Source organism: Ambystoma mexicanum, chromosome 2q (genome assembly GCF_040938575.1).
Source record: "Ambystoma mexicanum isolate Mex_15411 chromosome 2q, UKY_AmexF1_1, whole genome shotgun sequence".
In the NCBI taxonomy this organism is placed as follows: Eukaryota; Metazoa; Chordata; class Amphibia; order Caudata; family Ambystomatidae; genus Ambystoma; species Ambystoma mexicanum.
The window spans coordinates 117099647-117113158 of NC_090924.1; the positions used below are offsets into that span (position 1 = coordinate 117099647).

General features: G+C 47.3%; 1 protein-coding gene across 1 annotated transcript in view; it reads left to right on the forward strand.

The window, feature by feature from the left end:
- Positions 1 to 13512, forward strand: part of NUBP2 (NUBP iron-sulfur cluster assembly factor 2, cytosolic) — a 221053-nt gene that overhangs the window by 177041 nt on the left and 30500 nt on the right. Inside the window, exon 4 of the mRNA XM_069647000.1 lies at positions 5320 to 5518. Within this exon, the coding sequence (XP_069503101.1) occupies positions 5320 to 5518 (199 nt within the window). The remainder of the gene's footprint in view (positions 1 to 5319; positions 5519 to 13512) is intronic.

A 13512-nucleotide genomic window follows, 5' to 3' on the forward strand; every position in this document is an offset into this window, starting at 1 on the left:
TGACTCCATTCCCTATAAACATAGGCTGTTCAGCAAGACTGCTTCAATCTTCACGACTATCTTCATGCCTGGGATTCAGACGATGGCCAATGCCAAATGTTTGCAAATTCTGAGAATGGAGCTTCTGCAGACAATCACCACCACCATAAAGGGATTCAATGCTATCAAAGAAGAGCTGATGGCCATACGACTGATAATCCTACAGAACAGATGTGTTCTTGACATGATGACAGCGATGGAAGGAGGAGTTTGTGCCAAAATTGGGCCATCATGATGCACATTCATACCTTCTCATGACGAGAACGGGACTTTGACAGAGGCCATAACATTGCCAACGAACCTGCATAACAAGATGGAAGACGAAACAGAGGACCTTATAGATGACAGTTGGTTTGCTTTCATATTCTCATGGATTCCGCAGTGGATGGGAAAGTTTCTTGGTGCAATATTGGTCATGGTGATGTCTGGATTCTGTGTAATCAGGATAATAATTGCACAATGTAAGAAGATTACGAAGAAAGCAGTAGGAATGAAGATCATGATCGATGTCGAATAAGGCTTTTGACCCAAGGAATTGACTGATGAAGATTTCAGAAAATACATAGAGGCCAGCATCGTAGCACCAGAAGGAACGAAGTTCCTCTATCCGAAGAATCGCAAGAAGTACATGCAACGATGGGTCTATTGTAATCCGAATGGACAGTGCAACTACATGACTTGGAGTGTGGATGAACATGTCAAAAAAGCCGGCACCCTGAGGAGGGTGATGAAGATCTGGACTCCAAAGAAACACTTCTTCAAGAGAAAATATCAAGATGTGGAGACCATTAAAGAGATGGTCGATGACTCGACCAGAGGGGGGAGTGTAGAGGATCAGTTACTTGCCTCTGCAGGAAATCCGGCCCTATACCTCCTATATGTTGGGAGCCTGAGATTTTACCATGCTTAACACCAGCTGTTGTAACCATACCACAGCGAATATTTGATAGAAGGTATCCACTGAGAAAATCTTATCGGGTTGCATGGATCTTAAAGAAACTGATGATGAAATTAGAATCGAGTAAACTTTAGTATGCAAGAAGATTGCACGTGTGCAAAGCGCTGCAGAAAATGTAAGCCGTTTAATAACTGTACAGATGCTGTAACCCAAGTTGACTAAGTGATCATAGAAGCTGGCTATACGTAGTCAATATACTGCAGGCGGAGCCACCATTGTATAGAAGCTGGACATCCATGTCATGAATTTAGTAAGCCATGGCCCATGGAGAGGAAAGGCAGAGAACGGTCGCAGCACGAATAAGCTGAGATCGTAGAAGAGAACAGTGAGGATGTCTGGCCTGGTATCAAAGCTCAAGCAGCCAGGTTCTATTATCTATTCTTGAAGGCAGTGAATGTGAGGAGCTGAATCATCCCTTGTTAAGGTGCAAAGAACAAGCATGCCAAGTTGTATTCATTGAAATGCTGCAAAATGGACCAAATCGTGGTCTCCTGTCACGTGAGCCAAGTATGTAAATAGAGTTGAGCCTGGCGTTCTGGAACGATAGTGCGTACTCGCATTCCCATATATTCTCACAGACCAGAATACTTTGCAAGGCTAAGTTCAAAGACGATCTTCATGGCAGAAGGCATGAGAGATGTTGGCCTAATTGGGTGGGGAGGTAAAGTCAAGTCCACCTTCTGGCACCTGGGTATAACCATACGTGCTAAGTAAACCAAATTTTCCAGCCACGGCACGACCGTGCCAACCAATTATAGAGGGCTGTATAACGAAGGGCCTTCTAGTTTGAGAGCCAATGATGTACTGTGTACTTAGTGTTAAAGATGACATGTTTTCAGAGGTAAGCATAAGTTGTCCACCCGACAGTAGATGGCCAATCATAATCCCACCCCTTATAGAAAATATACTTGGATGTTCCCCTTGAATGTATCACAATCTCTCGTAGGTTTTTCTTATTTGCCACGTAGTGTGACGTCACATCTGACATATCTTTTGTATAAAAGGCTGTTTCTATGCAAAATGTACTGAGAGCTCGAGCGAACGTCCGTTGATGTCTGTTGTAACTCCCTGTTTTAGATAATTGTTAATAAAACAGCAACCATTGCCATCTTCCTGAGTTGGTTTGATTATTTAGTGGCTGAGTTATTCTGCATCGCCATCTATTGCATGCACGATATCCAAAGGGCCATATGCTCACTGTTTCTAGGCAGCACAAGACAAGGGAGGGTAGATATAGGGAAGACAAGACAAACGATCCTACTAGGCCTTGTCATTTGGATCGTGCAAGTGCAACAGGGCGAAGTGCAAGGGAGAGGAAATGGGGAAGTGCAATCAGGGCAACGTGGCTAGGGATAAGTGCAAGGAGGCAGGGGGCTGTAGGGGTTACATTTACAGCCCCAACTGCAGGAGGCAGTGCAAAGAAGACTGGTCGTGGAGGGGCCGGATACCCAATGAGATGAGGTAACCAAGTAACGGTTCGGCGCAGCAACAAGCAAGTTAGCAAATGAGAGGGAGAGAGAAGGCAGAGGTGAAAACGAAGATCTTGAGCTGCTTGCGGAACTTCAGGTGGTCCGGCTCAAGTCTGAGATGGGCAGGGAGGCTGTTCCAGAGGGAGGCATCTATAGAGGAGATAGATCTACCCTGTACTCTCTGCCTGGAAAAGCACCTGAGGCTAAGGATAAGTCTTGCAGTCCTGTTCTCCATTTTCTGCAGGTGGGGAAGAGTAGAGGTAGGCAGCTTGAGTAAGAGGCTGTTGCAGTAGTCCAGCCTGGAGAGAACCAGGGCTCTGGAGACAGTGAGCTTCTGGGGGAAAGTGAGAAAAGGTAGAATGCTTCCGAGGAGGTGCAGCTGGGCCTTTTTGGTAAGGTCTTTGATGGGAGGGGAGAGGGAAGTCAAAGATGACACCAAGGTTTTTTGCCTCACAGCAAGGCGAGGGTAGAGTGCCCAACGAGGCCGATTAGAGTCAGAGAGGGGAAAGTGGGAGCAGGGGTCCCAGTGAGTTGGATCTCAGTCTTACTGGCATTAAGGCAAAGATTGTTAGGGGCGCCCCACTCCTGAATCGCAGAAAGACATTCAGGGATGAGCGAGGGACTAGAGGAGGCTGAGGGAAGCCGGAAAGAGAGCAGAGTGTCACCTGCATAACACTGAAAAGTTTGAAGAGAAGGTGGAGATCGGGTGAGCCAAAGTGGGCAGGTAGACATTGAAAAGCCAGGATGAGAGGATGTAGCCCTGGGGGGGGGCATGTTTAGAGAGAGGTGGTGGAGAGAAAGGACCCAAGTTGGACCTGGGAGGGATGGTCCAGGAGGAAGGTCAGCCATGCCAGGGACTGATCAGTGATGCCCAGGTTCACATGGATCAGGGTTGCGTGATTTACCATGTCAAAAGCAGAGGAAAGGTCAAGGAGGATGAGGACAGTGGGCTAGCTGGAGTCCTGGTTAGAGAGCAGATCTTCACGGCTGTTCAGGAGAGCAGTTTCCATGCCTCTGGCTGCTCTGAAGCCAGACTGATGGTCATGGAGGCCTGCAAACCAATTCAGTGTGGAGGGTAAGCTGGGAGATGTCCAGCTTTTCCAGGAGTTTGTCCAGGAATGGAGTAATAAAAATCGGGTGATAGTTTGCTGGGCATGTAAGATCGGCAGAAGGCTTTTTTAGAAGGGGGTGGGCAAGAGTGCTTGAGGCGAGAAGGGAAATATCTAGTGGCAAAGGAGTGATTGCAGAAATCGGCCAAAGCTTGAGCGACTGCAATGTGGTCCTTGATGATTCTGGAGGAGCAGGGGAGAACATGTTTGGACGACACCCTCATAGATCTGACTTGGTTAGAGACATCAGGTGTTAACGGAGAGAACAAAGAAAAAGTAAGAGGGAGAGATGGCTAAAGGGGGCCTGGGAGAGGTAGAGGGAGGGGAAAAGGAAAACGAGAACAGGATGGCCTGAGTTTTAGTGGTGAAATGAGAGGCCAGGGACGTGCAGCGGGCATGGGAGGGAACAGGAGAGGCAGTGACTGCAGTGCGATAGGCCAGCTCCTTGCAGATTTTAAAAAGTTTTGCCGTGTTATTAGAGGCCGCAGACACGTGGGCTTAATTATGGACCCTCTTCTTGGAGAGGACAGTCTATAATGCCTTTGGGGCAGGCAGCAGGCCAGTTTATCAGAGGAGAGCCCTCCACTTCCTCTCAGCCACCTTGCACTTGCGTTTCAGGGCGGCGAGGTCAGAATCATGCCAAGAGTTGCACCTTGGAGGTAGGCTTCAGGCGGATTCTCATGACAGGGGCAAGGATGTCCAGAGGTGGAAAGATGCTAGTTACAGAAGGCTGTGTCAGGGTGCAAGTCAGCCGCAGGAGTAGAGGCAAAGGCATCCACTGTCACCCTCTTCATGGGTCGAATGACCGAGAAGGAAGGTGGCGCTGCTGGTGTAGGCTTTGCTTGAGGGGCAAGAAGTTTCAGGTGAGAGTGGAGCAGAAATGGGTGAGTCCAAGAGAGTGGAGTGGTGAGAGGGTTAGAGAGGGGGGGATGTCTGAGATCAGAACATCCAAGGTGTGTCCAGCAGCGTGTCGGACCAGAGGGTGGAATGGAAAGGGAGAGACGGTCGCAAAGGTTGCGGAAAAGCCCAGAGTAGGGATAAGGAGCATCCAGGTGGATGTTGAGTTCTCCGAGGAGAAGTTGAGAGGTAGTTGGACTGCTTGCTATAAATCTCGTGTCTGTGAACAATAAGGAATCCTAGCGCCCAAAAGGCTTCATGCATACTCCAGCAAGTCGGAAGCATCCTCAGTGGCCTATCTGGGGCAAGTCTGTATCTAGGAACTATGTATGGTAGCCATGTGGGCAACTGCACATGTAGTTTGCAGACATTATCTTTTTATATGCTGCCTCAGTAAGGGATGCATCTTTCTGCCATGTTTTGAATAAACTTTTTGCTCAAAACCTGCTGAGCATTTGGTGTCACTTTCCTTTCTTGTTTCACAACTATTTGCGAGTGAGGGAAAGCAGGGTGACGTAGAAAGGAACAAATAGTTAACTTTTGTTTCTGGCTCTTCAGTCCTTGCTGTCCTCCTTCACAGCAACGGCACTTACATTTCCATGGGCATATGGCATTCTTCAACCTTACTAGTATCAGAGAAAAAACTATGAAACAAGGTATGATGATTGCCATTCCAATAAGGCAATCACCAGAGACATGATGCTAATGGGCATGTTCAAATCTCGAGTAATTTTGTCTGGCCTTTTTGCAAATACAAAGGGATTGTGTTCTGTACACAAGGAAGTAAATCTGCTTTGACGTGTTTGTCCTGTCTACTCCTACTTACTTTGTCCATTTTGTTTCATAGGTCGGGATTCTGGATGTGGACCTGTGTGGCCCCAGCATCCCCCGCATGCTGAACATGCAAGATAAAGATGTGCACCAGTGTGACAGTGGGTGGGTACCAGTCTTTGTGGATCAAGAGAAGAGCATCTCTCTTATGTCCATTGGGTTCCTGCTGGAGAAACCTGATGATGCTGTGGTGTGGAGGGGACCCAAGAAAAATGGTAGGAAATGATTGCAATTGGCAGCTTTCACAGGCCGGAAGGACAAAATTTTCCTTGGAATATCTTGCACTCCTTTGTATTTCTGTGTCTCATGCGCTCTTCCCCCTCGCTTTGTCCTGATCATTCAACCCTTTTTTCTTCCGCTTTTCTTTCTTTCTCCTTTTCTCTCTTACTCTTTTTTTTTCTCTTGTTATGGTTTTCTGTCAGAAATACTAGCTTTTAGTTATCTTCTTTATGTATTGTTTTGTGTAAGCGCTGCATATTTCTGGCCATGATGTTCTACATAGAAATAAACAAAACCTATAAATGACCAGAGAGACCTATAAGAGTTAATAAGCATAAACACATACAAGATCCTTTTTGCAGCTATAACTAAAATATATATTTTTTGTGCAGTTTATTTAACTCTGGTTTTGCTATCAAAATCGCATCCAACCCACCCAAGTATAAATCTTCCCTTTGCCTCAACCCATTAAACTTCATGTAGCTGAAGGTTGACTTCCTTCTTTGCCAGTAGCGTACATGGCTGCCATCATGGTCGATCACTTGTTTCAGCCGGGTGAAAAAAGTACAGGGGCTCTGGAGATCAGCCACTCCCATTGGTTGTTAACTGTATGTCTGGATCACATACTATTTCTTCTAGCTTCAAGTCTCCATTTTGTAATTCCTGCCACATGTGATGAATCTGACGGACTCCTCACTAATTCCCTGCCTAAAGTCTCCTCTCAGGTGGCCAGGTAAAGGCAGACGCTTCCTGACCTTGGGGGTGGGGTCTGCGGGAGGGTCGCCTGGGAGGAGAAGAGGCACAGGGGAGTGAGAGGAATCCGTGTGATGAGACAGTATTTGTCTTCCTCTAGGGAGGATGGCTCTGCAATACCGAAGTATGCAACGGCTTGTTATAATAACCATCTTATTGTTCCACAAAATACACATATAAATGGGGGTGACACCAATCGGGCACTTCTATGCCTTGAGAAAATCAAAACCCTTCTAAAATTCAGGAGATGGAAACCTCCCTAACACCCAAAGGGATAGTGAAAGGAAATTTGTGAATAACGCCAACGTAAAAGAATTGCATTCCCCTGTACAATCCAGGCTAATTACTAATTCTTATGATGTTCCTTTAAAGAATGTTGTAAGGGACAAACTGGGGTTTAATTGTAAAACAGAAATAAGAAAATCACATTTTTCCCTTAGGGGCTTCAAGTTCCATAACTCTCGTACTGGGACGAAGAAGAGGCCCAATGTTGCAGGAGTGGTCAGTTCTTTAATGCCGATGACCCACACCTGAGGGACACTGAGAGGCTTAAAAAGCCACCTCTGGTGCAGGCTATAGAGGCGGCGTTGGTGAAGAGTAGAGGACGTCAGGAGTGGAAGCAGCATGGTTCATGCTGACAGCCCATGCAGAAGCTGTTGGGGGGGGGGGAGAGAGAAGACTCCAGGACCATTGCTTGGCAGATATCAGCTCCCAGTCCTTAGAGGGTCTGTGCCACAAGAAATCTAAAGTGCAGAGGTCACGCAGCAGAAAGCATGCAGGAGGCTGTCTCGGGTGGCTGCTGTGCACCCGAGGGCCACGAGGCTGCCTCCAGTGGTTGACGTGCACCAGAGAGCCTCGGGAGCAAGAGGAGCTCCCATTGGAAGTGGCGTGGGCAAAGGCAGACTTACCGAAAGTTTGCCAGAGTAAGTTCACAGGTAGAGTGCTCACGTAGAAGCAGAATTAATGTAAAGCAGCAGAAGCAGTACCTGCATGTGAATGAAAGGGATTCACACGTTACTTTTGAATACCATACTATTGTAAAATGGCATAATCCTACGTCCTGTCCCCTTTCCTCCATACTTGTGGAACATTCCGTCCTTGGGGACGGGACCGGAGCACTTTTAAAGCATCAAAAATGTTTTGTCCTTTTTTATTTTTACATGGGGCCACCACACGTGACCAAAGCCCTGCCTTCCTGAGCTCTGCCCCGTGCATCACCCTTCAGTACTTTTCTCCGCGCAGTTGGGGTCGGGCGCACTTGCATCACAGGGAATATTTTTCTTTTTGTTCCCTTGTCCTTCATTCTGGCTCAGGTTCCACGGTCCTCTTTTCCTCCGTCTATGCCAGAGCGTCTGGGATTCGTGTCCTGTTCATCCTGCGAACGTCGTTTCGCGAGGGGCGGATCCCCACTCTTTGCCTGGAGTGCTTAGGCCGGGAAGACTGTTGGGACTCGTCCTTCTTCTGCGACTCCCTCTCCGTCCGGGCACTCCAGCGTCGGCTTGTCAGATGGGAGGAGGTGTTTGAACTCGTTACTCCACCACATTTACAGCAGTTATTTGAAGAAAAATGGAAACTGCCGGTAAGTTTGTTCCTTGTCAGGGGACTCCTTCCCAGGTTCTTCTGGGTCCAGTAGGGGCTCAAGTGGCTCTATTACAGCGATCTCCCCAAGTTATCCCGAAAGGGACCTAACCGGTCCTCCAGAGTTTCCTCCGAGGATCACTGCGAAGGGGCTTCCAAAACCAGACCTCCTTCCAATTTTCCCCTTTTGGGGGCTAGGGTACACCCAGTATTTCTAGGGCTGTTGTCACTGGGGTCAGCCCTGAGGTTTCCACATCAGGAACTAAGTGTACCGAGTCTTGGCTCAAGGTGCCTCTCAATGTGACTAAACGTACCGTGGTTGTCCCTGAGGTTCTCTTTCTTGGGGCTATATCGAAGACCAGCAGGATTGAGGGGGCACCCTTTGGGGGGTTCTGGTTTCAGGGCGTGACTCTAAGCCTTCCCACACTCAGACCTGTGGTAGAACCGATCCTGCTGAGGGGACAAAGAAGCCGGTTAAACACCTTGAGTCTTCGAGTAACGGCTCTGCCGAGGTTACCTCTCTTGGGGCTAATTCATCCGCAGTCTCTAAGGTGTCTCAAACCCTCTAAATCTACTAGCACCGGCTCTGCCAAGGTTCCTTTTCTCAAGGCTAAAATGGAACATAACACCCCTGTTTCCATTTGGTAACTACAGTCTCACTTGCACCTGTGACGCAGTTCGCCTCAGGCGTTGACAAAATGGCGGTCCATGGCGGGGCTTTTGACTACCAATGACAAAAACTGAGCCACTTGCTCCTGTATTGAGCTCTTGGAGGGCTTTCGTACCGCCTGGATTATACGCATGTCGTCCTCAGAGGTTGAACTGCGCTAATGATCGGAAGACACTCCAAGCCCGTCCCTGGAAGCATAAAGAATATGTTTACTGTTCGATGATGTTGCAAAGAGGTCCACCTCTGGAGTAGCCCATTGCTGGAAGATCTTGGGGAGAACATCAGTGTTTATCGCCCATTCGTAACTCGCTGCAGATTGGCGGCTGAGGGAGTCCGCAATCACATTGATGTGACCTGGAATGTGCACAGCCTTGGAGCCAGACATGTTTCATAGCCCAATTCCAAATTTGGATAGCAAGGTCCTCCAGGAGGGGAGACTTGGTGCCCCCCGTTTGTTGATGTAAAACATTGCTTCGGAATTGTCCGTGCAAATTCGAACCACACTGTTGGTCATAGAGGGTTGATGCATAAGCGGTGAAACTTGCCAAAAATAAACGCATCCTCAGACGAAGGTCTGGGCGCTTGACTGGGCAGAGGCCGCTCGGAAGGGGCATAGCCCCAGGATCGCAAAGAAAATGGCCGCCAGGATGGTACCCCCACCAACTGGTTCCACGTAGATGAAAGGTACGAACGTAGGAGGAAGCGTGACTGTATGCGGCAGCAGAGTCCAAGCACGCCAATCCATTGCAGGGCGGAACGGGTTCCTATTATCCGCAAAGTACGGAAAAGGCTGCTCTGCTCCAAGAACAGGCCCCTCAGCACCAGCCGTGGTGAACTTTGGTGCAAGAGAGGTAGTCAAAATGACCAGTCTACATTATTGCAATTTTTTCCAAACATTAATGTTCATATTTAATCCAAACATTTTTCACATAAACCTATTCTATCATTGAACGTGATTCATTTGTCAATGCATATAGTCAATTATGATGCTAAAAATTAAAAAAACAGCACAAAAATGTGAATCAAACCAACACTTAAATGTTATAAAATAACACAGATTCATGACATGAATTACATATCATAAGAATTCTATGTAAGTAGATTGAGACTGTGCAAAGAGTAAAGAAAAATGCCACTATTTGCCAGCTCAACATTAACATAAATCTATCTGCGGGTCAACCTTGACCACAAAATCATTTGTTGTGAAACGTTGTTCGGGCAGGGCAGTATACCCAGATGGCTAACCTTTGGAGATTATAGGCTTGGCATGGAAGCAGTCCAGGTGGAAGTTGAAGGAGTGCTTTAAGGTGGTCCTAACAGACACTTTGTTAGTGGTGCTGGAGGAAGAGCTGTCCAAGGCTCTTGCAGAGAAGTTTTATTTCTTTAAGTTATCAGAGTGGCAAATCATCCTGAGTGAGATGATCATTGTTGCTATTGAGGAACCGAGGACTTGTTTAAAGAAGGCGTTTCATTTTTCTGTAATTTAAAAACTCTGGTTGTAAATATCTTAAACACAGGTTTACCCAAGTAGGCCAGGATTAAAGGACTCTCTCATTAAGCTAGGCATTTACTAATATGTTTGTGTCAATGATGCAAATCGACATGTAGCAATCAATGAGCAAACGCTGTCAACTGTTCACTATTCAAGCACTTCCAGTGTATTCTGCTACCTTGGACTTCCTCTTGCCCCTTTTGGTTCACCTTCCCCTCTCTCCCCTTGTCCTTCTGATGGGAATGGCATGGTTAAAGTCCACTGTGATAACGCAGGATATACAACTTACTGGTTTACTTTTTTAAAAGCTCAGTGTTCAATTCCAAAATAGAGGAGGTCCTCACTCAATGTGAAGCTGTTGCAGCCATGCCTGTCTGGCATCACTGTGAATCTGGTAGATCACCTAACAAAGCTTTCTACTGGACACTGCTCCCTTGGGATTTTTAAAATGAACATTGCTATAGACTGAGGGGGAGATCAGTGCAACCAAGGTACTGTAACATTTCAAGGATATCGGCATCAAGGTTCTTCCAGAGCCTTGCACGTGTTTAAGAAGCCTAGTTGATTCAGTCTAGTGGGTAGCAGTTTCTCCAAGTCTATCAGTGAGAGCCCACTACACTAGCTCGAGCCCTGGTTTCTTTCTTCAACCACAGTTGGGACATGATCTCCAAGAATCCTGCCGTTTTTCTTTGATTAAAATAGGCTTCCCCTTCAAATATCTTACACTTAGAAATACTATTGTTTGTGTTCAGTATGACTGTGGCACAATGTGGAATGTGTGATGTCCTGGAGCTTGGAAGTTCCAGGGGTTCTAGGAGTGATGGTTGGTGGTGAGGACCAGAAGACAAAGCTCACCACCACAATCGTACTCGCTGGATTGTGTCGTTGGTGCATCACACTCACATAATTTTCACTGGCGACGAGTTGATCTTGACGGACAGCAGGTACAGGAACTGCTGTCGGGGGGAGCAACACGGACTGACAGCCACTGCCTCCTAAAGGATTTCCCCCACACACAGTCGACAGGGAGCCAGTTTTTGCGAGATGCCAGACTGTAGACAGAGGATGCTTTTCCCTGTTGGTGTCATTTTTCATGCCAGCATCAGCCGTTTATTGGCTGTGCAGCAGCTGCAGGAGACGGGTGTCGGATGAGCAGCAAGGAGCGGCCAAAATTTTGGTGCCGCTGTTGGTGCGGTGCCATTGTCCGTGAGTTGAGGGCCAACCAGGGGTGACACAGGAGCCTCAGAAGGCAGAGGATGGCAGATGGAGGGTGTCCCCGCCATGCTGGGCATGAGGAGCTGTGTCCCCATGTTCACGGACAGGAGGCTGAGGGGAGATCCTTTCCCTCGGGTGCTTGAGGGAAGAATGGTGATGTCACTTGGGGATGGTGTAGTGACAGAGCAACGTTGTGCGGAGCGCAATGTTGCACTTGTGGGAGTCGGGGGCGTAGCTCTGAGGGGCGAGGGAGCCAATGGATCGCCCTGCAGTGAGAAGCGGAGAGCGACTGTGGATGGAAGATTTGGGTCACAGTACCACAGGGGAGGAAATTAAGTGATCTGGTTGGGCAGCTAAAAGGCAGAGGAGGTGGACGGTGACCAGATCTGAGGGACAAGTGCATCAAAGTTGCAGAGCGTGTTCGGAAAGAAAGTGTCTTGCCGCTGTGATTTGCTCGAGGTGTGAGCGAATTTCCAGGAACTTGCAGCAACTGGATCCCAACCTGTGGGCTTGGTTTGTGAACGCTAAGACGTTCAATGTTGGTGCAGAAGAATATCAGATTAGCTGTATTGTCGGTCTCGCTTGGGCTCCGGTTCTTTCAGATTTGGAGTATCTTAACACGTGGGTCTGGGATCCTATATAGGAGTCTTTTTTTTCTTTCCCCACACCGTTTCAAACCAGACTTATTGGCAAGATAGATTTCTTTGTAAAGTGTATAGCTGTGTGTTGTGTTTTATCTGGAAGTACCTTTTTTCCTACATTTGGGTGAGGTTTATTGGTATGTTTGGACCATGCAAAATTTCCAAAGTTAACTTATGGCATGTGAATGTGGATTGTTCGTCGTTTGTGTTGGTGCAAGTTAAGTGCTATTTCTGTCGGCGTTGGCTGAGGGGTACATAAGGGTGCAACAACAGCAAATGTTGTAAGGACCTTGGCGCAAGGAGGTGCCACTGGTTGGATTTATGGTGATTTTAGCACTGGGAAGTGCCACTGATATTAGCGTTGCTGATGGGACTTGGGTGCAACTAACACGTTGCGAGGATTTTGATTTTGACGCAAGAATGTGCCATTTGGTATTTAGTCTGTACCACAGTTTTGGTAGCATGTTGAGCAGCCAGGCTTATCTCAAGAGGCGAAATGTGAGCAGTAATGATGTTACACAGAGGTCTACTATCACAGGTGTTTAAATAGTCTTACACTCAAGGTTTCTTGGTAAATACTTATTAATTTATTAACCAGTCAGTTATAAAACATTCAATAGAAGGAGGCAATCATATAATAACACACAAATATACTTCAATACTGTACACTCTTAAGTTTATGAATCAGATAAGACCCTTTTGGGAATGTCCACAGACACAACCTACAACCACAAGTAACTTTAGTAACAAGGTTGCTGGGGACATGTATCTTACTGTTGGCATTTAGAATACTTTTCAAGAGGAGTAAAAGGCAAATGTTATTAGTTCACCAGAATAGTCCATTCAATTCAATAGGCTACGCCAAAGTCAATGGGCTAAAGTCTTGGATAGGACAAAGCAGTTCTGGTAAGTAGACGGGGAAAGTCTCTGCACAAGTTCTTAGAAGTAGTTTGTAGGAAGAAGAATCATATGTTGGGTCAGAAGCGGATTAGGCCTGTGAGTTGCAAAAGTTCCAAAGACTTTCACCGCAAGAGATAAGTACTCTGTCTTGTTTTACAGTAACTTACAGTGAAGAAAAAGAGGCAGCTGATGACTTCAGTTCCTGCAGATCTCGCTGTTTCTGGGCCTCAGTCATGGAGACAAGAGGGAGGACGTCGGGGGGACTCCTGCGCTAGGACTGGTCAAAAGATCACAACTGGCAACTTCAATTCCAGTGCCTGTAGGTAACGCACACAAACTGGTGTGCCTGGTTCTAAGGTTTCCTGCAGCAACTCTGAAAAAATTAAACCAGATCCGAGATGGGTGTCCAGGAGGCTTACTTTGGAGTTGATTGGTCCTACCAACTCAAAAGGAGAAGTCGTCCTTGCAGGGGCTTCTCTGTCGATGCAAACTTGGCGATTCGGACCAGCTGCCCTCTTCAAGCTCTTCTTCGGTTCCTTCGTTCCAGTGGTCGACTGCCTTCCAAGCCAAGAGACTCGCCTTTTATTCTGTTCTCTCCCATTCATTCCAGCCTAGCTGTCACTCACCCAGCAGGGTGGCTGTCCTTGCCCGACAGTCAGCCAGCCAATCACCACAGAGTGCATTTGGGTCTCCTAGGAGACTAAGCACAGGGAGTTTCGGGCACCTCCCTCACTGCCTACC